Source organism: Acipenser ruthenus, chromosome 11 (genome assembly GCF_902713425.1).
Source record: "Acipenser ruthenus chromosome 11, fAciRut3.2 maternal haplotype, whole genome shotgun sequence".
In the NCBI taxonomy this organism is placed as follows: Eukaryota; Metazoa; Chordata; class Actinopteri; order Acipenseriformes; family Acipenseridae; genus Acipenser; species Acipenser ruthenus.
Genome location: NC_081199.1, coordinates 30,900,158 through 30,927,103, shown reverse-complemented (window position 1 = coordinate 30,927,103; position 26,946 = coordinate 30,900,158). Strand labels below are relative to the sequence as shown.

The window sequence follows — 26,946 nt, the reverse complement described above, 5'->3', positions numbered from 1 at the left end:
CCTTTGTCCTTTATTAGAAAGTTAGAAAAAGCAGCACATTAGAATGGCTTAACATATCCCATACATCAGTTATTTTATATTCAATCGCTAATAAACTATAGTAGCTTATTTTCAGTAGGAGTTCCCAAGCTGCCATTGCTTTGATGGCAAATAAGAAGTGAAAATAGGCAGGGGGAATTTTCAGCTTTTTATGAGTTTTAAGATAAATGCTTACAAGAATAATCCATACAAACAAAGAACAATTCTGATATTTATACTAAATGGACAGTTTATTTACCTTTTTTTAATTTTTTTTTTATAAAGCACAACAAAATTAAAGCAGTTTAATTTAGCAGTAAGAAAAAAAATGACAAATCGATCAGTTTGATAATCTTTAAATCATTTATAAAATATCTGGTTTTAAATCACACAATGATTTGCAACACAGGATCATTAGCATACTAAAATTAGATACTTAAAAAATCTATTAAATATTTCAATAGCAAATAAGATAGAATAGAAATTATTTACAAACCATAAGGAAAATACTTTTGAAAAAAGACATAGCATTAGTAGTACAAAATAAGTCTATGGTAGATTCATTACAAATCAGTATAGTTATATACAGTATGCATAAACTATATTTTAATGCAGCAGAAATATACTTCTCTTTTAGAAGTGCAATGGCTAAAGGATACTATAATTTGCATAGGATTTGTTTACTTTAAGCAAAACCAGAAGAGAGATTATGGTAATGCAGTACAAAAAAAATGTCCATGTAAGCAAGAAATATTACGATTTCACTTTATTCTTGGGTTCTGTCTTTTTGCTCTTTGGAATGAGAAATACGCTGCCATCGGTGGTCTGCTGAAGCGAATATTCACTAGGGGAATAGGGCTTCCCGTCCTCATCACGCAACATGCTGAAGACTTCAAGATACAGGTCATTGAGCTGCTGCTTTAGCTGAAGTAGGCTTCTGTCATTCTCCTCCTTCTCTTTCAGCTGCTTCTCCTTCTCGTCTTTCAAACTGTCGAGGTCGTACTCCAAACCCACAATGTTCTCCATTTTCCGCTTGCGACAGTTCTGAGCCGCGACCTTGTTTTTGCCTCGTCTGCGTATATCCCGAATCAGAGCCAGCTGGGCTTCGTTGAGCTGGTGCTTGGACATGATTTCATTGAAGTCATCCACAGGAAGGTTTATAATGTTGTCTATGGGGAAAGGGATCCGAAGCGCCTTTGCACGCTGCTCATCTCTCGAGAGACGAGACTCCAAGCGGCTTCTACTCTTGTCTTTGGTGAAGGGCGGTTTGATGTGGCCAGGGCTTGTCGGCAGTTCCTTCTTTGGTGTTTTTGACTCCAGATTGAAAGTTTGGTTTGTCTGTGCAGTATAAGGTGATGCCTGATAACCATCCCCATGGTAGGACAATGGAAACATCTCTGCAAACTCAGGCTGGACACTTCCAGGACTGCTGTCCATGTCTTCCATGTCGGAGTCACTGTTTCCAAAAGGTGCATCTCCATAGATGGAAGACTCCATTGAGTTTTCTGGTGAGGATGCAACAGGACTTGCATCCATTGAAAGGCCTGAGTCAGAATCTGGCAATTCTGGTATATTCTGAGGTGGGTTACTCTCGAAACCTTCAGCCACTGTAAAGTCAGAGATATCCATTGGTTTTAGAGGTGGCTCACTCAGTAGGTCAGGTAGCGGTGTGTTAACATTATCTGTTGGTGGAATGTTGTTAATGTTTGTGTTTATAAAAGTAGGGTAAAACATTTCACAAATGCTGCCGGAGCTGAAGGGTGCGTTCAGATCAGAGGTGTTTATAGTCATCTGATTTAGGTTCTCGGGTGGAACAACATTAGTAAAGGTGCTTTCAAATGAGTTGAGAAATCCTCCAGGGCAGCCTGGATCAGATGCGTTTGCCATGGCTTCTGCTGAATTTGACATGTAAAAGTTATAATTTACATTCTGAATCTCTGGAGGCTTGTCGGGGATTGTGTAGCTGCTCAACTCTGTCAGATCTGGCATGTTTAGGCATTGCTGTAGAAAAGGAAAACCAATATAAATAAAATGCATATTTTCCAATCTTAAGAGAGAAGTCAATCAGCATTTAGAAACATACTGAATCACAATAAATAAGCACTTTTTTTTTTTTAGTATGTAAGCACAAATTATCTGAATGGCTATACTAGTTCTTAATCTGTTCGTACTAATTACATGCTTTTTAAACTTATATTTACTTTTGTTTTTAGCCTTGATGGAAGCCTTGTTGTATTTGTTGTTGTTATTAGTATTGCACTTTTAATATAACAGTGGTAGAATAATAAATAGTACACTTATTGGAAAAGAAAATGCAGGGTATAATTGCTGTAAATCCCTGATACCTAAATTATTGGGGATTCTGTGAGTGCAAAACAATTTAACATCTGCCTTTACATTAAAATAAATGCCGTCAAGAATACCCTTTCTACCAAAGCCTGGCATTGAGTGCTCTGATGTATCCTTTTTTTTTATATATTCAAAACATGTGAACTACGGTAACTCAATCGCTCAAGAATTACCCGAGTGCATCAGCTGCCTGCCTGTCCATTTAATATCTGTGGAACAAAGGTGCGTTTGTTCTCTGAATAGCTGGCTTATTACCTCGCGTGAATTCTTTGGGTGTTTGTTACTCTCAGAATTGCAGCTTATGAATTTGGTTATTGTAGTTACCTGCAGCTCGGGGATAGAAAGCAGCTCCTGCCAGGCTTGCTCAATGTCCTGTGCAGATTTGTGATCGGGCAGTGGAGACGTGAGGAGAGAAGTCTGAGCTTGCTGAGGCTGGTGAGGAGCCATTAGGACCGGGCTGCTTCCAGTTGGGACTAGAACTGAAGGCTCAAGTGCAACTGGGGAAACCTAAAACAATAAGCAAAAAGAATCAAAGTCACTGAGTGTATGGCACCACATTGATTGTATAACAAAACTAATGTATTTTGCTGTTGGTATGCTTACGAGACAGAAGTGCAATTTATAAACAAAATGTAGGCGCTGGTATTGTGCTAACCATGCCAATTACCTGTAAAGCAAAATCTGTTTGTATTGTTTATGTTAAAGGTATTCTTGATTTACCGCAATATCTTCTACCAGCGGGAACGACTCTGCCAGGAGCTGCATGCATTCATCAAACGACAGAGCCTCTCCGTCGTCTTCTGAGATAACAACATGCTGAAAGGAAAAACACAACAGCTTGGAAACAAAACACCTTACAATAGAATTGCTTACTTGCTATCAGCTGTGTAACAGAGCCTTAGAATCCAGACCTATACACAAACTGTTCTAAAAAGGCTCATAATGAACAGAAATATATATTCATCTAAGGTACAATTTAGTCTGCATTGTTTTTTTTTTTACATAGTTAAGAATTGCTCTGCATTTAAAAGGGGAAAAAAAAATCTCCAGTTAATACAAATATTTCTGGCTTGGAACTGCTGGCAAGAAATACAATAAAATGCAAAAATAGAGCATTTTAGACAGCCCTGAATGCCTTTGACATAAACCTACACATTGTTAATGAGCCATATATTGAGTATAATATATTAAGTACACTCAGTTGCCTAGGCTCCCATTCATATTAAAGTGGAATCTGTCCCAGTACCCCCCCGGATACCACTAACACCAGTGTACCTGTGAGGCCTCTCTGGGCACTGGGGAAGCTTCAGGTTTAATGTGTTGTGCTAGCCGGGGAACAAACTCCCCTGTCTCTTCATCCAGCTGTAGCTGAGCAAGCAGGGCTTTCTCTTCCTCTTTCTGGAGCTGCTCCTGCCTCTCTTTATCAAGTTTCTTCTGTTTCTCAAGCTCGTACTCCTTCTGTCTGTGGCTGTAATCGAAAACTTCACGCCCTGCGCCAAGATCTATGTCCTGCCTCCACAGGATGTCAATCAAATCCATGTCCTGCAACACCACCCAGGAAAGAAGACAACAGTCAGAGAAAAAAAAAAGTCTGTAACTGAAACTTCTGTGTGGCCAAAAAGAAATACATGAGTAAGCCAGCAAAGACAAACTTCTGCATGAGAGTTATCGGAATACCAGGGGTGGCGATACACCCAGTTTCCATAAGAAGAGCCTGTTGGTTAATTTCACAACCTCTCATGTTACAAGGTGATTGTAACATAGAACAGCCATGGGTAATAGATGCATTTCTCCTTTTTCTCCATGTAGGATGGTGTTTTCACAGCTCACAGAAGCCTCATATATATGTCATTAAAAAAACAGACACAACCACAAATACAGTGCATTTCAAAATGTTAAATTGTAAATTAAAATACAAAAAAACATTCAAAACTAAAAAATCCATCAGAAAATACAGAACATAATGTACAACTGATTACCTAACAGCAACTATTGTTTCCTGTTTTTTATGTTTTTTTTTTTTTTTAAGAACACAATACTTACAGTATGTACATTTTTTTAAATGTACTGTGTTTCAAGTCTTTTAAAAATCCATGTTACTTATTCTTTTCAAACAAGGAAGAAATGGGATGTGCACACATTTACAGTACCTGTTGTCTTTACCTGTTATCAACACTGAACTGCGGTTTGGTTTGTGTTTAGTAAGGGTTACAAAATAACCCTTACTTTGAACAGAAGCTTAACAGTAAGTAAACCCAAATTGTAATGCCAAGTTATTGAGTGTTCTTGAATATGACGGTCAGAGAGATGGGGAACCAAATACAGGTTTGACCCTATATATATATAATTTATTATCTAACTTGGCTTGTTTCCTTGCCTTTGATCATCTTGCTTAATGCACAGTAGTAGATGATCTGCGTGAATGCATTATTTTTTGTAAGGCTAAAATATATTTAGTTAAGATAGCTAGCATCCAAACCAGCTACATCTCTTCTGTAAGATGTTATAAATTAAAACTTCTGATTTTTAAAGGAAGTTTTAAAATGTTCTTAGCACTTGCAATATGACCACCCACCCCCTTTTTCTTCTCTTGAAGACTCTTTGGGTCTTTACTTATTTTTTACAATTCAATTTGGAATATGCAGACAATATAAAAAACAAAACAAAACATGGGACACAATAAAAGGGGGACCTGTGATAATTGCTAGTAAGTAAGAAGCATTGGTTTGCACTCTTAACAGCACACTGATATGTGGTTGTACCACATTATCATGAATTGTTACTGGTACTGCACAATGGTGCAAGGAAAGTCTTAAAAGCTGCCCATCCGGTCTCCATCAAACTTGTTTTTTTCATTTAACTGAATATCCCATTAGAGTGGGTGTTTTTTTTTTAATTTTTTTTTTTAAACTTCCTAAAAAGGCAACAACGATGCAGTATTTACAGGAAATGTTAATCAAACTGCCAAATACTAAGCCATGCATTATGTAGAGATGATGAAAGCCACACCCAATCTAAACTGTGTGCAAGTTCACATTTTGAATGTAATCTGGTATTAGTTGCGCAACAGCCATCAGATTGAATCTACACGTTTTTAGGGTGTATTAGGGTGATTGACAAATAGTTACATATTTCATATCAATTCAAAAGAATTGGCATCCAAATCTGAAGATTGCAAAAATACACTCAAGGTTCAAAACCACCCACATGTTTATTTTACCAACTAGCTAAGGGAAAAAGAAAAGGTCTTAGGATAGACCAACCTAAATTATTTAAGAGCAATTCTGATCAATACTAATTGATGTTATACCTGTAAGAAAAGCATTACACAAGATGCAACATTCCCAATCCATGAGAACAACTTTTTGCAGGCACTCAACTCCTTTTCTCTTGTCACGTGTGGTTTATGTATCATCTACAAACAGAGGAAACGTCCCCTCAGAATGTGGCCCAGAAATCATCCCAACATGGAACTGGACCTGAATCTAGACCTGAGGTAACCCTCAGGTCTTTTGTGGACCAGTGTCAGACCACCTTAAATAGACAAGGGCAAATGAAACAAGTAAGTCAGTGGCACATAGTCCCCTCCACTCCATGTATGTAAAAAAAAATAAAAAAAATAAAAATACAGCTATCATTATTATGAAAATTAAAAGTGTGAATGCCACCTCCATTACATCTGTGTGGGATAATTAAATATAGCTGTTTACGTAGCCAAATTAATTATTGTTGAGCCCACATTGAAAAGTAAACATGTGCAACTGTAGTAACCTAACCTGTGCTCAGGCACCGATGATATGTCATTGGTGACATAATGGAACAGCTCATGAAAGACGGTTACCATAAATGGGGTTGGGCACTGGAAATGCAGCTATGAGCCTGCTACTAAAAAGAACACTAGCCTGCTAAGTGAAGGCCACTACTTAACTCGAGGGACATTCCAAGAGGCTACCCAGGTGAAGGGACACACAACGGAACAACCTGTCTCATTCATATTGCTGTGCTCCTTAGAAGTTAACTAAAATAACAACTGAAAGTAATCAGAGTCCTTTGATCATAAGCAAAAAGCCTTTGGGATTTAATATGGTTCTTGATAAACGGACCATCACAGATACCATCAGCTTTATAAATCCTTTTCCAAGAACTTTGTTTACAATAGATAATATTTCATAATTGTCCTGCCTTGTTGCAAAAAAAAAAAAAACCCACACATCGAATCACAAGGAAAGTTCTTCAGACATGTGATTTTTCTTTTTTTTTTTTGAAGAAAGACAAATTCACTTCCTCTATCGATTAAGATCTTGCCTCACTTCCCTGGAAACGATCCACTGGAAGATTTCCTTAAAGTTGGGGAATACCCAAAGTGGAATGAATTTCCTGATAGTTTACTGTATTAAGTTAGTTAGTCTAAATAAAATGGCCCAAGGTCCATTCCTTTCTAACACACCAATTGCCCCTATTACTGTAAGAGGATCTGATTTAATAGGGCAGAATTTATTTTTTAACTTGTGTTTCAGATATTTACCTGGTAGGCTATTCCATGCATTTATAACTCTCTAAAAAATAAAAAACCTCACTTAATACAACTGTAGGCTACAATTGTATAGCGTTTGTATCTCTTTATTTATAAATCGCTGCTGAAATCATATCACTATTGCTATGGACTGGTTTTATCCCTTAAGGACCTGTTCTGCAGTGCCTCTACTGAGCTGTTTAACAAGAACATTCTTTCAGGGTAAACTTCAACACTCCCAGAATTCTATCAGTAAAAAGAAGAAATAGAAAGCAAACATGAGCATGTATTTTACAACCGGATTATTTAATACCATTCAGGGTTACTTAACACTCTCAGTTTGCCTGCCTTTAATCATTTCAGCAGCAGTCAAAGCATGTCAATTAACCAGGAAAACAACTGGTTAAATGCATGAGAATGAGAATGAGAATTTCAGCTGAAGCAACCAAAAAGAACAGCACAACTCACAACTGTCACTCTTAACTGTAGATAAATTTGTAGGCATGTTTGCATGTCGCCTTGCTAATGTGAAGAATGCACTGATTGTGTTAATCAAAATACTTCCAGTAGTGCTTATAAAAGTACATTTGTTTTATATGTTGCATGCTGTTAACAGATTGCAGTACACAAATGCACTGCTTGTCTCATTTTAAAGGTTTTTGTCCGTCCACCCCCCCCCACCCCACCCCACCCCACCCCACCCCACCCCCCCCCCACTGTTGCTGCTTTTTACTATCTGATGAGAGTGGAGTCATCATATTTATAAAAACTTCCCTTCCTGCAAGATTGTATCACCCTGCATCATATATAATAATATAGTTACTGCTTCCATCAACCCTTTCTGCTTTAGACAGGCAGTAATTATGGTAACATTTCTTGGGGAAAGTCATGTCTGGTTGAACCACCCACTTTGACAACATGATTTCAGTGTTTTGAAGGTCTGTTTGAGTTTACTATCATTAGAGCTGCATAGCTTTTGCTTCTAACTATCAGTTTTATTTTTTGATAACATAAGTGTTCAGTTTACAGATTCAGAGATAAACTGAGCTACTTACAATTAGTTTAAGAACTTTTTTGTTGAGTGCTTTGCCACAATGATTATTCAGATCATTAAAAATATATATATATTAATGGGAATTGTATTTTAGTTGAAAATCCAGATGAAAACTTGAAAACACAGTAATTGTAATCAAGTCAACTATTTAATCCAGATTTATCTGGCTCTAGACCTGTAAATAATTAGCTAACCAGTTCTTGGAATACAATCTATGGGGCTCCTGGGTAACAGTGTGCATATCAGATAACAGCTGCTTTAACCAACTGACTGCATTCAACTTTAAAATTCACTCCTCTTTCTTTTGTAAAGTAAATGAACTTTGAAACTCCTGGGTTACAACCATCGAAACCTTACATGTTCAAACCACAAAGTGACAGATGATATATATATATATATATATATATATATATATATATATATATATATATATATATATATATATACTATTGTAAAAGATTGTAGGGATTGATGTAGGGATATGAAGTTGAGGATTATAAAAAAAAAAAGTCAATGAAAATGATGTAACAAGTAGCTCTTAACACATAAAGAAATGAAGGCAAGGCAGTTAGAATAAAGGCACAGCTGTTGAAAGGCAGATAAACCTACAAACTCTCCCTATGTTTTTGTATGGCTGGTGGGTGTTATTGTATATCTATCAGTGTTATTGTATATCTGTCAAGAGAAGGGATTTGTCTATTCTTTCACAAAAATATCTTGGCATACAGTTAAATGACGACATTTTAAGTGAGTGACAAACTTACATGAGCTTTATAAATGTTACATAAATGTGGCTGCTGACATTAAAACACAGGTTACACCCATTGGTTAAATAATCCTGTTTCTCTTGAATTATAGTTTGAGATTATTTAGTTGCCAACGAACACGTCTTCTACTTGCGCCTCTTTCCTTGTAGCATGTTTCTAATAAAATTCCTTTGTAATGAATAGACTACATTTAATAAAAATAATCTCTTGAGCTATAAAGTAGAATGCCATATTTGTTTTCCATACTTGAAAATGGCCTTAAAAAAAAAAAAAATTAAAAAATGATGTGTCCCTAAAAGGGTTTGGCTGTTGCCATCCATATTTACTTTTATGTTCAACATGTGTTCCTTTTGAAAAACAAAAAACAAATTAAAAAGGTGTATATTGTTTCAAAATGTTTCCCATTGTCTATCTTGTATTTCTTGATTTGTCGCATCGCAAATCATTATCTTATCATTCAAACTTAAGTGTAGCGTCCCATGATGTGATATCACAGTCCTATGGTGTGATGTTTAAAATTGGTATGAAAAATATCATGAATAATGCTTTATACGGTAAATTTGCACAATGTCAAGGAAAACGGAATAATACAAAGCTATTCAAATCGTTTTATTTTAGTTAGGAAGTTTTTGATTAAGAAAATCAACTGACAGGCGTCAGCTATGGCAAAACTGATTACCTCATTTATAAGACTTTCAAAAAGTGTTTTGGCCAAGGTAACAACAGTTATACATATAGATTTGAGAGTTACATTTTTTTAGTTTCCCAACCATCATTATATATCCATTTTTTTTAAAGATAATGTCACACCATAGGACATTTTTTAGTCTACAAATGAACTAAATCCTGCAAAAAATGCATGAATTAGATCTGGTGTGGACAAATGTGTGTTCAGAAACGTAAGACCCTATAAAATCCAATGCAAGGTTAGTTATGGTGTTCTTTTAAACTTTGATTTTTTTCAATTAAGTCAGTTTTAACCAGAGTAATTCCCCATTAAAGCCCATGTTGTTTGGCCTCCTCAATACATTGTAAACGTGTTGTATTTCAAACAATGATAATGGAGGCAATGATAACTGTATAGAAACTAATTTAGAGTAAGACATTTTAAAACATGGTTAAATCATTCCACGGTGCAGTTTTTCATGTTTTTATATAACTTTATAGTGCAGATTATGAGGAAAAGTCTAATTTTTTACTGTAAAAATAAGTACTTGTTTATTTATTTTAAAGAAAAATGCATCATTTAAATTGATGAATTTAAACAAAGCCTTTACTAGGACTGTTTTCTTGACTTTCTTTACTTCAATACATCACTTTTTGTTTTGTGAGTTGTTTTATTTTATCCTTATTTCTTTTTCCGATCTTGTTTTTAATTTATCCACAGAGAGGGCAAGCTTCTCCACATTGCTCTTCTAATAATTCTCAATTTAACCCCACCAATCATCACCAATCCATGGCTGGTTTTCAGATGTGAAATTCTGCCATCTGAAGGCTTAGCTGAGACCTAAGTTGAGACCACAACGCTTTTTTATTCCCCTTGTAAACCAGATTCCAACCCAAGGCTCCAGAGGTCAAAAGCTAGTTTACTCACTGTCCCTCTCCAACTTCCAATCCTGTGTTTATCATAACACTTGATAGATATAGCCTATGAGGCATAAATAAGTTGTTCTTTGTATGTTAGGATGCCTTTACATTAAACCACCTCTATCATTTTTATCATTTAATAGTTAAACATATTTACAAGATTGGATACATTACAGTAGTGTTAACCACATAACCATGTTTACTAAATTGTATCCATTTAACTGGAATTGAAATGTCAAAAATGCAAATATGCTTATATTATGTCACTCCTCAAATGAACACTGGGAATGCATATTACATAATGTTATTTGGTGTGTTGAGGGTGTGTGATGTTTTGTGGCTAGGCATTGAAAACATGATGATAGCATGAGCAAGTCAGTATTTTTTATGAAATCCATCACAACGCTGAATTTAACATCCAACAACAAATAGGAAGAAGTGAAAGCCTTTAAAACTGCCTCATACAATGCATCCCAAGACATTTTAAAAGCATACCTCTCATTTCTTTGATTTACGAACTGCAGGATAAATGTATAGGTCCTAGAAAATACAAGCTAAGATGGTCAAACATTAAACAAAGGACTGGGAGATTAGACAGTAATGAATTGGATCCCTCTCCACCCTCGCTCAGCATTACTGATTGGCTCTGATTGGCTCAGTGCTTAAGTTACACACTGCAGCACACCAGAACCAGTTCATGAAACCTTAGCTTCACAAGATATCTAAAATGGCGCCGGACCGAACAAGGCTGTTGCAAAGGGGGCGGTGCAATCGAGGTTCACAGTGATTTGTACTACAGATTTTGTTTCCTCAACGTTCTATACATGAAACATTTATTTATTTCTTAGCAGACGCCCTTATCCAGGGCGACTTACAATTGTTACAAGATATCACGTTATTTTTACATACAATTACATTTTTTTTTTTTACACATTACTTTTACATACAATTAATTACCCATGGTTTTTACTGGAGCAATCTAGGTAAAGTACCTTGCTCAAGGGTACAGCAGCAGTGTCCCCCACCTGGGACTGAACCCACGACCCTCCAGTCAAGAGTTCTGAGCCCTAACTACTACGCCACACTGCTGCCCACACTCCACACTGTGAGGGTTGCGACTCTACCCCAAACCTCACAGGAAATTCTACAAGGCTCAGCATTGGTCCGGCCTGTTTCTGCAGTGGAGAATACTTATAAGTGTCTCAGTTGTTAACTAGATTGGAATCAAATAATAATTAAAAATGCATATTGTATCCAGTGGGCTGTAGTCATGGCCCATATTAGAGTAGTGCAATAAAAAAATTAAAAAATCAACATTTCAATAATTTTACTTTTAAGGCAACAGAGTAAGGGAAAGAGTAGCTATCTATTTACAAATCCTTATAAACTATACAAACTCATGAAATAAATTCCTGTATTTTTTTTTTTTTTTGGGGGGGGGGGGGGGGGGGATTAATATAAGAAATGCATAAGGCTGATAATATTCACAGCCTCTGAAGGCCATGCACCCTAGCAATCAACCTTCCAGGGCAGCAACAGCTACACTGGTTTGTAAATACTGTGCAGGAAATGACTGCAGCAATGAAAACTAACCCAAACCTCCTTGTCCTCATTGGTGTCCTTTTCATTGGTGCCCTATAGTCAGTTATACAGTTTAACCAAATATCTAATATGTTACCTTTCCTTCACACAGTATTGCAGCTTCACAGCATATATATATATATATATATATATATATAATGTTGATTATGTGTTGCCTGCGATTGTGCAATCTATCCATTGCAGACTGGAGAGACTAACCCGCTGATACTCGTATCTACACAGAGATCACACGCTATGGGGGGACCGGACTGGCTCAAGGGAGAACTGACAACCAACATCGAGGCATATTGTAAATACAGTATTGAACAAGCGCACAGAGGGCTGGGGGGAGGGAGGAATGGTTATATTTTTTACTGGACAGATGAAAATGAAACAATCTTTAGAATGTCCGTGTTTTCGTGAAATACAGTCATATAAGAAACGGTCTCTCGGTATCTCCGTAGCTTATAAACCCCCCTACCAACCCCAATGACTTTGCAGAAAATTCTACAATGTGTGAGTCGGTGAGTGGCGCAGGATCGGAAACAACGCCATAAACGCTTACAATTTGAAGTGCACAGTCGCCAATAATGTACCGTACTTAATTGGATTGTCAAGGAAAAAATAAAAAAATATCTCAAACCCGGGTTAACAAAAAGTCATTAATACAATTACAAAAAAAGGATTGTCATTAGAACTTGATACACTTCAAACCTGTAATATATTTGTGTATTTTAATACGAATAAATACATAAATACATTTTAAACTTTTAATAATAATCAATACAATGTAATGACATCCACAATGTGTTGGGCTATTCTTCTTCTGTGGATGCTGATGCTTTTAAATTGCATTGACTGCCTATTATTATTATTAAAATAATGACGGCACATACTGTTAAGACCAGTTCAAACTAGTGCAGCAGTAGGCTATGAAGTCAATGGCAATGCACTTACCTGTTGACTCTGGTACGTTTTCGGCAATTCGATCTCCATTATTTTGAGTCTTTTTAATCCTTTTCTTTATTGATAAAATCACAAATAAAAATAAATAACTTAAAATAAATATAATGTTCCAGCAGCCCAAAACGTACGCAATGTATCACGTTGGAGTTTTGGTATATTCTCTCGTCAATGAAAAATATATGGAAAGCCCCAGCACCACCCAGACCCAGCCCACTTGAACTGCCGCAGCCAGTCAAGGGCGTTCAGAGTTACTGCGGAAGGATCGTCCCCCGCTGAATTATACAAATTGACAATTTAGTGCAGCTAATTAAATAATACACACAGTGGGTTGTTTGGGTAATACTGGTAAAATAAGGTCCTGGCACCCGCCATTCTTTGTTATGAAATGTTAAATTGACGATTTGAAAATATGTTGTTGACAAAGAAAATCTACAACGTGCAGTAGCGGGTAAGGTCTGCTACAGGCAAAGCCAGTGGTTACACTGTATTTCCAACCTTTACCTTTTACTGACAACAATGTATAATGCTCCCGTCATAAATCGGGATGGTTCCATTATCGTCTTTTCATTCTCACCACGTTGAAATACAATATATGCTCAACACATTATTATGAAAACACATGAATTATGAAACAAGATTGCGTGAGAGAGAGAGAGAGATAGCGCGACAGCGAGAGTCACATGCCAATGCACGTGAAATTTGAGACGCTACAGATAAAAGCTAGTTAAAGTTTAGTTAATGTTTTTGAAGTTGAAATCCTTGAAGTTGTTAGTCTCTCACAATTACTGTACGTTTATTACCTTACTATATCAAGGTCATTATGACTGAAACAGTTATTCAGTAGTGAAAATGTAGATACGCAATGTAGATTATACAAAGCAGATTATACAGAACATATTTGCATAATGAAAAAAAAAGTAATCTGTGGGACAGACGTACTCAAAACTGGGCAACTGGGTGTTTAAAATATGTTGTATATATTGTATATCATTTCCCTGGTCTGACGTCACCCCTGCAGCCATCCACATCACAAATAACTATTTACTTTTTTTTTTCATAATACCCATGATGAAATACAGTTGTATACAAAGTATGAAGCCAATATCTCAACGCATTGGGTCTTTGTCATTGGGAAACAAAAAAGTCACATGACTCAAGGTCAAAATGAAGGGTGCCTTTTGATGTTGTACATAGAGCTCCATAACAGTGATTAACAACATATTGAGGACTGGTTGTGCTTCACTAAACATGAATGTTAAATAAGTATTATAAGATGTTACCAAGTTAAAGTTTGGTCATGACCATAGGGCACTGAGATATTGAATAGGTTACAAAAATGAAATTTTTTGTTTACTTTCCTGACTTTTCACCTACACACTAATATATCATAAAATACTTAAAACACTGAATTAGTGAATTCACTTTACACGCTCAGGAAATGACAATGGAGCACCCTATAAGATGTTTTAGTGACAACTTTTAACAATATAGGGAAGAACCATATATGCACATGCCCCCTGTTAAGAGTTACTTTTTTTTAGTAAGCATAATAGAATACAATATCATTTGTTTCATTATGTACAAACTCTATGACTGACAGACCTTGAGGAGCATGGAGAGATATGGTCAACACATTTATTGTTCAATAATAAGGTGTACACTGAAAGCCTTTTCAATTCAAGACATGATGATTAAACGTCATATTAAAGGTATAATAGGGAAAGAAACAACAGCAGTGTGGAAGCTTGTGGGCGTTTCAAGTACTGGCTAAAGTTCACACTGAAAACAAATTTAGTGTAAATGCTGTAACATAATAGAAAATGTCTACATATGTGTAAATAACTTAATTTTATTCTGTTTAATAAAAAAATGTAGATTATTCAAAAATAACAATGATGCAGCCCTGCAAGGTCAAAAGTTGCTGTTGCTTCAGATGATGTAGGTCACAGTCATATTTCACACTTCGCATAGTCGGTTCTCCTGTTAACCATCTAATTATGGTATATAGTAGTGTGTGGACCATGTGCAATGCGTTAAGTCATTCCAATAAAATCAGCCTTTCACCAATGTGTAAGCAAACTTCCTAACGTATTATTTTTAACATTGTGTCACAAGTTTCTCTTAATAAGCAGGGGGTTTTACAATGATATGTTCCTCCTAAAATCCGCAAGCGGCCTCCACCTACTGTAGCTACAATTCAGTCTCTAAAATACGGTCTGAATTCGACTTAAAACTTAAGTTCTTTAGTACGGCGCGGGCACGACACGCGTGCACGATTGGCAGCTCCACGTCGACATTCTTCCAGATGCAGACTTCTGTTATACAGAGAGAGGTAAACCTACGCGGAGGTGCTCCGTTGTAAAGGCAGATCAGCAGCTGCTCATCTAAGAGGGCCGACAACACCATTCAAAAATCCCAAAAAATAAATAAATAAATAAAAAGAAAAGAAAAAAATTCACGTTGCGAGTTTCGGTTGTCAAGATGCCTGTTGCTGTATACCAATTCCTTACATTTAATCTTATATTTCACAGTCTGTCTGTCGGCAGACTATGAAAGCGGCAGCTGGAGGCGTAGTGTGCACTTACTCCAGTCAGGTATGTACTGTACTTATTTTTGTCTCAGTATTAGCAACACAACTCAACATCTTTACATGAGTACCATTTATGACTTCGTGTACTTATTATTATTTTCTTATACGTGAACCAAGAAAAAAAAAATTTCAACTTTCAGCAGTCAATAAATTTTATAAAATGTGCATGATAGATCTCCTAATGCATTTTATTTTCAACAGTTTAATCTAGGCTACAAGCGGCCTAATATTTATGTTGCCATGTAGTTTTTGTTCCATAATGATTCTAGCATGTGTTATTATCCTAATACACGTCGTATCAACAGCAAAAGCAATACAGGTGTCACTTTCATCGTAATTCAGACATAAAACAGAAAAATAGATGAAGAACAAATGCGTACCTTCCTTAATAAATAAATGGGTCACTGCTTTCAAGAAACTACATCAAAGCAAAAATCAGAAAGCAAAAAAAGTCTTGATTTTGGAGTTGTCTGTTGAATGAAAGTTGTTCCTAACTTGTTAACGTTTAGACACGTCAGCTGTTTAACATACTGTATTGACTCTCCCACATGGTGATACCAAAAGCCTGGTACACACAGTTCAGAACAAATGTAGATACGGAACACTTTTGATAACTTTTCCATTGCACCATACACTTTTAAAACTTCATTTATAAAACTGATATGTGTTTTCTTTCTGTATTATTATATGTGTTGTTTTCTGTATTATTATTATTATTATTATTATTATTATTATTATTATTATTATTATTATTATTATTATTATTATTATTATATACTGTAGCATTTGATCTGGGGAGAAGACACAACTAGACCTATTGTAAGCAACTAAATAAAGTGCTGATTTGATCAATCTACATGCTTTCAAAAGACACAGCAGATTTTATTTTTTATGGCATTTTACAGCACTGTGGATGTAACTGGATGCATCAACTATTCAGTGGTTATCCCAGTACCCCTTAGTGGTAGATGCCATCCAAGTTCAAATAAACTTCTTAGTTGCTTAGTTGTAGATTTGTAACATTAACATGTGATTTTCTTCTCTTAAAGAAATAGGAGTTAATTAAAGGCTGGAGAAGAAACGTGTAATGTGTCAAAATGACACTGGTGTTGGAATGGATGGCTGAAATAAACCTTTGGTGTTGCTGAGGTTTCTTCTAATTTATTGCAGAAAGTATTTCAAATGAAAGCTACTCCTTTTATTTCTTGCATTTCAGGGTGCTGCACTGCAAAGATTCGTGACAACAGTGATGCCTTGGACGAAACTGAGGGTGCACAGTGGCTTTCAAAGTAAAGTTCTGTAATACACTTAGATTCTAATTGTTTGCAGTCAGTGCATTACAGAACTTTGTTTTGGGAGTTTACGTTCTGTCTATAGGAAAATAAATGGTATCTCTAAAGGTTGTGAAAATGAAATGCATACAGTACATTGATTACTTTATTAGCCAGTTGCACATGTATCATTTTAATCTGCTGTTTGTTTCTGACTGATTCATTTTGATCCTTCTGTATCCGATCCTGGAATGAACTACCTACATGTAAAGTAACCAGACCAGCATGGATGGGTGCAATGGCCTCCTCTCATTCGTAACTTTTCTTATGTTCGTTATGTTCTCATATGCGTTTTGTACATTTTTTAAAACCTTTTTAAAAATTGATGTTATTTGTATTCCAAGCTAATTGGTCAAAAGCACCATGATCAGGTTTAAGGGTAATATATTATGATACTGTGGCTGTAAACTTGATCAGCATTTAGATACATTGGATGAAATTTGTAACAGTGTAAAAGGTTACAGAGAAATCCATATTTATAGTGGGAAAGGCAGATGAGAACAAAAGATCATCACAACCAAATTAAGGTATATGTTTTCATGCAATATTAAACATGCTTTTCCAGGCATAGTTTAGTCATTCTCAGAAACCTTTGATGTATATTGAATTGCTTTGAACCTGTGGTGTGGTGTAAAATAAATATATGTTACAGTCAGTTATAATCCAAGAGTAAGCAATGATACAGCTTAAATGTATGTGGCTATCACATTTAAATTCAAATACTTTTGAAGTGTTACAATTCATTTTTCATGCTTTGCTGACTTTTCTCTGTACTTACTAGAACTATTTAATTCAACATCCACTGCTGTAAATTCCAACAATGACTAGCACTAGTTTATCCTGCTTAGGGCTACAAGAAGAACTGGTACTGCTGTGTTTTAGCAGGTGAGACTGGTTGACGAGACTAACAACACTGGTTATACCGAATTAAAAACAAAACAAAAAAAGAAACAGTCAATTTAAGTCATGGATGTCTTGTCAACATTTCCATGTAATTGTTTTATGTAAATCTGTTTCTGGGCTTTAACTATAAGTTAGGTAATACACAAAAAATTTAATTCAGTAATTCTGTATTCTTTTTTCTAGCAAGTCTTCTAAAATAAAATAATAAAAACACTGGTCAATAAAGATTATTAAATTGTCTACCCTATCTGGAAAATATTATTTATACATTTTTAAGAAAAAAAGGCTGATCTCTACAGATTATAATATTAATGTCTGTGTTCCTAATATGTATCCAAAAAGTCACTTTACAGCTTTTATTTAAACGTTTGGACCTCCACAACCCCAGAGTGATGTCGTTTGGAAAGTATTTTACCAAAGTGAAATGTAGATATTGTAACTTTCCATAAACCCATCACAAATGAGTGGTAAAACTGTATTTGATTATGTTGAGTGCGAAACAACCGATGGGGGAGATAACACGGATAAAATACTGAAGAATTTTAGGAAGGCTGCAGAAATACTATCTTTATCAGGAATGGTGCAAAAATACCATCTTTCTGGTGTTCCCTTATATAAGTTTACCACAACAATCTTGCAGATTTCCGGGTTTATACTGTGCATTTACTATAGCTACCCTGATTTTCCATGTTTTTAATATGCTTTACCATACCTCTCTGGGCTTTCTCATTCATTCACTATGCTTAATTACACTTTTCTGTGTTTTTACTATGGAACGCTTTTATAAGGGTATTCTAAAATCTCGTTCCTAATATATTTCATTTTCATTCATTTTTCACCTAATGTCCTATTGACAAGAGGTCTTGTAATAAATGATTGTTTAACAAAAATATTCCTTTTAAAAGTTCCCTATAGTAAAAGCACAGCAAAATGTAACGAAGTACAGTGGCAAGCATTGTAAAGCACACAGAGGTATGGTAAAGCATTTTTTAAAACATGGCAAACTGTGGTAAGTGCATAGTATAACCATGGGAAAATCATGGGTAAAGTGCAAAATGACTTTATCGTGGTAAACTTGCGCCAAACTATGTGGCACAGAACAGTCAGTTTATTATTATTATTATTATTATTATTATTATTATTATTATTATTATTATCAATTAATCAATTAATTAATTTCTTAGCAGACTCCTTTATCCAGGGCGACTTACAATTTTTACAAATGCAGTGTGGAGTAGTGGTTAGGGCTGTGGACTCTTGACCGGAGGGTTGTGGGTTCAATCCCAAGTGGGGACACTGCTGCTGTACCCTTGAGCAAGGTACTTTACCTAAATTGCTCCAGTAAAAACCCAACTGTAAAATGGGTAATTGTATGTAAAAGTAATGTGATATCTTGTAATAATTGTAAGTCGTCCTGGATAAGGGCGTCTGCTAAGAAATAAATAAATAAATAATGATATCACAGTACAAAGTATTGCATTATAAAATATCACATTACAGAATATCATACTAGAGATACGAGCAGTAATGAAAGTACAATAAGATCAAATTCAAGTAAGAGCAAAATAAAGAATACAGTAAGGTATAAGTAAGAGCAAGTTTGACTAAAAGCAGTTATAACTTATAGTAAATATTTGCTTATATGAGTAAAATCCAGTAAGAACATTTAGTAAGTATAATAAATGGATGAGAACGACTTCCCAATAAGAGAAAAAAAAAACAAAAACATGAGTATGGTTACCTATACGAGTAAAATGAAATACAAGGTACAGTTATAGTTAGGAGCAGCAGTTGAATGCAGCAAGGTATGGAGCAGTTCAGTGCAAGTACAAGCTGATGCAAGTACTGGTACAATTGAGTGACATATAGTCCAGTATAGTTGAGAGTTGAGGTTTACAGATGCTGTAAAGCCTATGGTTGAACAGAATGCACATGCACATGGAGATACTCAAAGATACAGTTTTACACAATACATTTTATAATTAAACGGGATTCCATGTTGACTATTAACTGCATTTTTCTGCAGTTCCCCCCTCCTTCTAAAACAGGCACAGCCCTGCTAATATCTGCAGAAGGTGGTATGAAAGTTGCAAAAAACTAAAATAAAAGACATACAAATTGCCACATGTTTTTGACACAATTTCTAGACAGTAAGGAAAAAGAAAAAAACAAAACATGTTTTACCTTAATTAAATAAGCAACCCTCCAACAATTATTTGACAGAATGATTATGGAATGTATGGGGATGTAGAACCAATTTCTCATTCTACCCATCCTAATATCCCTCAATTAAAAAGCTTTAATGAGCCAGGTATCTCACTGGTGTAGTCAAAATGATTAGACTGGTCATATGCATCAAGGAATGCCAGAAGTGCTCAACGGAGTGTGCATACAGGTGTGGTGTTACTTTGTGGTATGCTTTAAAAGTGGTATACCATGTACTGTGCTTGCCCGTGCACGTACAAATTATTTCAGCTTAGAAAACAAGGCAATGCCTATCTTAAAGGGGTACGATGTACTGAGTTTAGCCCTTAAAGTTATTTTTAAGATATATATTTTTTCACAATTCAGGAAATTTATGATGAGCAACAAATTGGGTTATGTAAAATTGTAAACATACGATTTTGTGGGTAAACTACAGTTTGTCTTGTTTGTAGTGATTTGTGCAGTAGCCAGTCACATCACTGACACCATACCATTTTCTGGCGTTACACGGGTCAAGTTTTGGTACACGTACCACATTCTGACGACGTACCACTTTCTGGCCCTACACCAGTAATATTTTTTTTTTAACTAAATTGTCCTTTATTTCCATCAACACATCATACTAATACCAAAACACCACTACTAGACTTTAGTTCTTTATCTGAAAATAGCTCAGTGCGTATTTGAAAACATAGCCCTTGACACACATATACAGTATGAAATAAATATTTGAAAAACTACTCACATAACCAATACTAGGGGAAGCGACAAAACCCACGACAGTCTGTCTTTACTTTCACAGTCACACTACATTAAGCTACTCTAATGTTTGCATGAATGTAACGAATGTAATTGACGTTAACAGGCGAGTTTACCTTGTAAATTACAGAAAACTGTTGTTTCTTTGCAATGCATGCTGGGGTGAGGTACATACCTCATATCCTAATCATCACCGTTGACCCCTGACCCCCTAGCGTTTTCATTACACACAACACGGAAGCAGCATGGCGTCCAGCAGTAACATCTCCGAGCTGCAGCAAAATGCAAAGGAAAGATTGAGAATAATTTCGGGTCATTTACAAAAACCTGCAAACAGGGAGCAGCTCCGTGTCTCAGCAAACGAATGCAAAGCAGAAGCGGCGGATCGGAGTCTCGAGAAAACCGGGACCATCCCTAAAAGAAGGTGGGTGGTGTTAAAAAGGGATGTCGAGCTAGTAGGATACTAACTGACAGTTGGTTTACAAATGACCCCGGATTGCATATGAAGTACAAGATTGTAGATTAAAGTTTAGAGTATCCCTATATATATATATATATATATATATATATATATATATATATATATATATATATATATATCGAGTCCATTGCGTTGTTGACTGTTAGATGTTTATTAACTTGGCGCCATTCTTTTCTTTACAGTAGGGTTAGCACAGCCTGTGTGTCATGCACAATGTAGACATTCATAATCTTATAAAAAGTGGGTGCGGTGGTGCCAGATAACTACAATAGCCTAGAGAAATAACATTATCGCTCTAAAAAGTTGACTGTATTTATCTGTGTTTGTACTGACGTTGTGCTTGAACCTGCAAATGCTTCTTGCAAGTTAGTAAAGTACAATTTACGGAATAAAATGATATAGAACTAGTACGTTCTTTTTTTCTTTGGATCACGATTTATTGCGTTAAATAACACGTCTGAACGTTCTGTGGAACTTGGTTCTTTGGTTCTGGCACGCTATGGCGTTCTTTGGGTGTATTTGTGTAATACTTTGAAAATGTATGTTTAGTATTTTATGATTACATTATCTAGCTATTGTGTAATCGTGATTGAGAAACTTGCGGTACCGGTAAAATAACTGTTAACTATTTGTTGACCTGTATACATGGCATTAAGAAGGTGGAAAAAGGACACAGGTTAGACGAAAAACAAACAAAACAAGTTTTAAAGTTCTGGTCTTGCTCCAATGTGCATTTTTCATGAAAAACATTATTTATTTATTTATTTATTTATTTTTTAAATCACAGTGCTAAGCGGTAATTTACATTGTAATTAATTGTATCTAAAGTAAAGTTTAACAGTACAAACTCAAAGCTGATAGGATAAGGTGATCAGTGGCCTGATTCTTGTTTTCTTACGACATTATTGGTATAGTGACATCTAGTGTCTGACAAGTATGCTAATTATTATAATTTACAAAAATTACATTTATTTACATGTTTACTGGAAGAACTAGAAAACGTGGGCTGGTATGCTGAGTTTGTTTATGTTGTACATTTGAAAAAGTTTTGAAAAATCTTTGTGCACCACCTTGTTAGAAATTACAGCAATGACCAACACTTTTTTTTTTTTTAGTCAGACCTGCTCATTATGTTTTTTAATGAATCAATTCATTCTTGTTCAAAAGACTGCTTATGAACCCAGGTTCGGTGAAAGCGATAGCCAGTCAAGTTAAAGTTCCTTAAATGAAAGAACAATCAGAACAATCACAGCCATTGTTTACAGCAAGCCACGCTGTTGGTTTCCCTGTGTACAGACACTAAAATATCCTTGCCATGCATTTGTCACTGTGATTGTGTGGTTGACATTGAACCTCAGCCATTGACCACCTTCAGTAGCTTGGAGAGAACAGCGACCCTAGTACAGTGCTCTCCATCTACTGTACAGTACTTTTTGTGAGCAGAGGAGCTTTGAAGTTTAGAACCTTAACAGTGCAGTAAAGCAAGAAGAAATAGTTTTTAAACAAGAACACAAAGATGGGGAAACCGCACTTACTTTGGTATTGGAAAGCACTGTTCCTTAAATATGCTTGTCAAGTGTATATTTTAGCCTTGGTATTCGGTTTTGTTATAGTTGCACTCATATTTTTGTTTCTGTATTTATCAAGGTCAGTACATTAGGTTACAATGTACCTTCATTATAAAATCCAGTACCTTTTTGTTTATAAATGAACCCCTGATTTACTGGATTACATTTTTAACGAGATTGAAAAGTTTTGTAACTTTTAAGAAACCAAACCGAATTTAACTCCCTGACTGTACAGTAGCAAGAAATTTGCAATTGTTTGAGCTTTAGGGGAACGACTTAATCTTGCGTTCCCTGAAATTCAACCAGGATGGCAGCCCACACTTGCCGGGTTAGAAGGACTGCCACTCGCTTTGACTCCATAGGTGTTGGTTCTGAATTTACTCATTGACGGAAACAGCTTATGCAGACAATAGTTTTGGTATACTTTTTTTTTGTTTTTTTAAATTTAGTTGTCGCCAGTTGTTTTTATTGTTTTCTCCCCAATTTAGCAATGTCCAATTATTTTTAGGCTCAGCCCACCTCTACCTCAAAATGGAGCGAGGTAACCAGTGGTGTACCACAGGAATCAGTATTAGGTCCTCTGCTATTCCTAATCTACATTCATGATTTAGATTCTGGTATAGTAAGCACACTTGTTAAATTTGCAGACGACACAAAAATAGGAGGAGTGGCAAACACTGTTGCAGCAGCAAAGGTCATTCAAAATGATCTAGACAGCATTCAGAACTGGGCAGACATGTGGCAAATGACATTTAATAGAGAAAAGTGTAAGGTACTGCACGTAGGCAATACACATGTGCATTATAAATATCATATGGGAGATACTGAAATTGAAGACTGAATCTATGAAAAAGACCTAGGAGTTTATGTTGACTCAGAAATGTCTTCATCTAGACAATGTGGGGAAGCTATAAAAAAAGGCCCAGGGGTCACAAATGGAGATTAGATAAAGGGGCATTCAGAACAGAAAATAGGAGGCACTTTTTTACACAGAGAATTGTGAGGGTCTGGAACCAACTCCCCAGTAATGTTGTTGAAGCCGACACCCTGGGATCCTTCAAGAAGCTACTTGATGAGATTCTGGGATCAATAAGCTACTAACAACCAAACGAGCAAGATGGGCCGAATGGCCTCCTCTCGTTTGTAAACTTTCTTATGTTCTTACCACCCGTGCGCTGACTCGGGAGGGGCAAAGACGAACACACGCTGTCCTCCAAAGCGTGTGCCGTCAGCCGCTTGCTTCTTTACACACTGCAGACTCATTGTCCTGCTGGAAGATGAATCTTTCCCAAGAACCAGGTCTCTTGCAGACTTCAGCAGGTTTTCCTCCAGGATTTCTCTGTACTGTGCTACATCCATTTTGCCCTCTATCTTCACAAGCTTTCCAGGCCCTGACGCAGAGAAGCATCCCCAAAGCATGATGCTGCCACCACCATGCTTCACGGTAGGGATGGTGTTCTCAGGATGATGTGCGGTGTTAGGCTTGCGCTAAACATAGCTCTTAGCGTTGAGGCCAAAAAGCTCTATTTTTGTCTCATCAGACCATAGAATCTTCTTCCACTTGGTCTCAGAGTCTCCCACATGCCTTCTGGCAAACTCTAGCTGAGATTTAATGTGAGTTTTTTTTCAACAATGGCTTTCTTTTTGCCACTCTCCCATAAAGGCCAGTTTTGTGAAGCACCCGGGTTATTGTTGCCGTATGCGCAGTGTCTCCCAGCTCAGCCGTGGAAGACTAACTCCTTTAGAATTGCCATAGGCCTCTTGGTGGCCTCCCTGACTAGTGCCCTTCTCGCCCAGATACTCTGTTCTAGACAGATTCACAGTTGTGCCATATTCTCTCCATTTCTTAATGGACTTTACTGTGCTCTGGGAGATATTCAATGCCTTGGAAATGTTCTTGTAGATTTTATTTTTCACTTTGACATGGACTTTTTTTTGTGTTGATCAGTGGCAAAAACTCCTAATTAAATCCATTTTGATTCCATGTTGTAACACAATAAAATGTGGAAAAGTCCAAGGGGGGGTGAATACTTTTGAGAGCCACTGTATGTTCTTATGTTCTAATTAAGCAAATAATGTTTTAACATTGCAAAGACTGAAAAAAACACACGTACACACCAAAGTATATATTGAAATTAGTGCTGTCACTCGATTAAAATTTTTGATCAGTTAATTTATGGGCATTAGTTGATTAACCTGTAGAGTTAATCGGTAGATTCATTCGTGCACATTTTTAAAAATGGTAACGATCTTATAGCACCTGTCCTGCTTGTAATACTAAAAAATCAATAGAATCTTAAAAAAAAAAAAAAAAATACCAATGGGAATTTGGGTCTTCTAAAGCATTTGTTTTATTATTTTTCTTAGTAAATATCTCTTTGTATTTGTACTGTGGTATTGAGATGTACCCAGCCCTGTGGGCACAAAGTGAATAAACTAAACTAATTTTTTTCTTTTCTTTTTTTTACATTATATTATATTCAAAGAACAAAACCAAACCAATTATAATAATTAAAAAAAAAAAAACAAACACATATGTTACAGAATCTATCAAATGCACAGATACCAATACATTGTTATAGTAACTCTACTGTTCAGGGATCAGAGCCACAAACGGGAAATCCATTTATTGTTTTTTTTTTTTTTTTTTTTTTTTTTTTTTTTAATATCCCCTTCTGTTGACAGATTACATAGATATCAAGGACATTTTTTAACAAATGATTTGCATGAAAGTGTACTGCTAAATTAAAGCCTGTACATAATTTGTTTACACTTATTAGTTCACTGAATTAATATTGAAAAAAAAACCTTCCTTTTAAAATCGTAAAATCACAGAAGTTGGAAACGCGACAGGCTGCTGTATATGGTGATCAATTACTAAAATGAATACATTAAAAAATGTGTTTTTGTGAAATTTGTCACGTGACCGGTTATACGTCTAGCATATTATTCAACGTTTAACCACTTCGTTAGAGTTTATATGTTTTAAACATTTAAAATTCCCATCCCTAATAAATGGGTTCCATTTTTATTTTTTAAATAAAAATAAAATATATTTAAAACAAGTTCTTATTATTAATATTTGATTTATGTGATTCAGATTTGAGCTACAATTCTCAATGTCCCATTGCTACTGTGTAGGCAAGTTAAAATCAGAACAGACTACTGTGTACATATTAAACCAAAGCAGAAAACGGATTCAAATCCACTTAGTCTAGAACTTGTAACTTTAAAACTAAGCCTACTTAAGACAGGCCATTACCCTGTTTTTTAGAAACTGAATAGCAGACTAAAATTCTAAGAATTAAAACTAAGACATACGACTGTTAGTATAGCAATATGACATAACTCACCATTGTAAAGCTGATCATTTGTTGAAGAATTGGGGGTTTTGGGTAATATTTATGGCTGGTTTCACAGATCCTGTTTGGATTGCAGACCACAGAGCTCTGATTTTGGTCTGGGATCATCCCATAGAACTACCCATTGTAAACGGATGCTGCTGACAGACAACAAGAAGCAGCTCTCTGCCAGTTGACCGGGATCACAAGAATTTCTTTTAAAAGGAACTTTAATAAACATCAGTACACAATAAAGTTGTCCCACTTATCCACACCAGTAGCTGTTCTCTTTTTCCACTGGGTTGTCCATTGTGAAACATTGTTTTATTTGGGGTAGATGGCTTTTATTTATTTTTATTATCTTTAAACTTTCAGTTGTCGTGGCCACAGTAGGAAGATAATGTATTGCTTTTCAAACATTTTAAGTAAACATTCATGTAGTTGATTTTGGACCAGGGCTTACAAATAATACCTTTGTTGTGCTTTTATATTGTGATGCAAAAGGCTCAAGTTACTGGCTTTCAGGCCTTGCATACGTTTTCTTGACGAATAGAAAACAAATATTTAATTGAGAAATGTACACCTGGTGTAACAATAGGCCGTTCCCTCATTGGGTCATTGACTGATTTTTATATTTTTTGCCACAGTGAGACCTCTCGTGGTAGGTTGTCCATATATGCATCTGTACTATATGTAGAAGTTTGGGAACCCATGCATTAGGCGTTTGGTCTGTGAAATAGGGAAATGTACAAATGAAATAAAAAACTGCTATATTTGAATCTTATGTGAATTAGAAATGTTTTCATTACAGGCAGGATATTCTGAAATGGAATGGCTGGGGATATAATGATTCCAAATTCACGTTTAATAAGAAAGGTCAAGCTGAATTTACAGGCAAAAGGTAACGTTTGCTTTTTAATACACATTACTTGC

At 35.8% G+C, this 26,946-nt stretch overlaps 2 protein-coding genes across 4 annotated transcripts in view; one reads left to right on the top strand and one right to left on the bottom strand.

Moving 5' to 3' along the window:
- Positions 1–174: 174 nt before the first annotated feature.
- On the bottom strand, positions 175–20,740 carry LOC117426908 (nuclear factor erythroid 2-related factor 2-like). 3 transcript variants are annotated; one of them, XM_034045119.3, is made up of 6 exons: positions 12,827–13,094; positions 5,678–5,901; positions 3,643–3,909; positions 3,088–3,183; positions 2,692–2,874; positions 175–2,019 (listed from the first exon to the last, which is right to left on the bottom strand). In XM_034045119.3, the coding sequence occupies exons 2-6, from the start codon at positions 5,780–5,782 to the stop codon at positions 772–774; spliced, it is 1,899 nt and encodes a 632-aa protein (XP_033901010.2). In that variant the 5' UTR covers positions 5,783–5,901; positions 12,827–13,094; the 3' UTR covers positions 175–771. The 3 variants fall into 3 exon arrangements, with proteins under 3 accessions (XP_033901010.2, XP_033901013.2, XP_033901011.2); XM_034045122.3 differs by lacking the exons at positions 5,678–5,901; positions 12,827–13,094 and adding an exon at positions 20,610–20,740; XM_034045120.3 differs by lacking the exon at positions 5,678–5,901 and having other exon boundaries at positions 12,827–13,092.
- A 60-nt stretch (positions 20,741–20,800) lies between these two features.
- The window catches only part of LOC117426120 (alkyldihydroxyacetonephosphate synthase, peroxisomal-like), a 46,710-nt gene continuing 40,564 nt past the window's right edge, over positions 20,801–26,946 (top strand). Inside the window, exons 1-2 of the mRNA XM_034043438.3 lie at positions 20,801–21,047; positions 26,825–26,914. Of these exons, the coding sequence (XP_033899329.3) occupies positions 20,869–21,047; positions 26,825–26,914 (269 nt within the window). The 5' untranslated portion in view covers positions 20,801–20,868. The remainder of the gene's footprint in view (positions 21,048–26,824; positions 26,915–26,946) is intronic.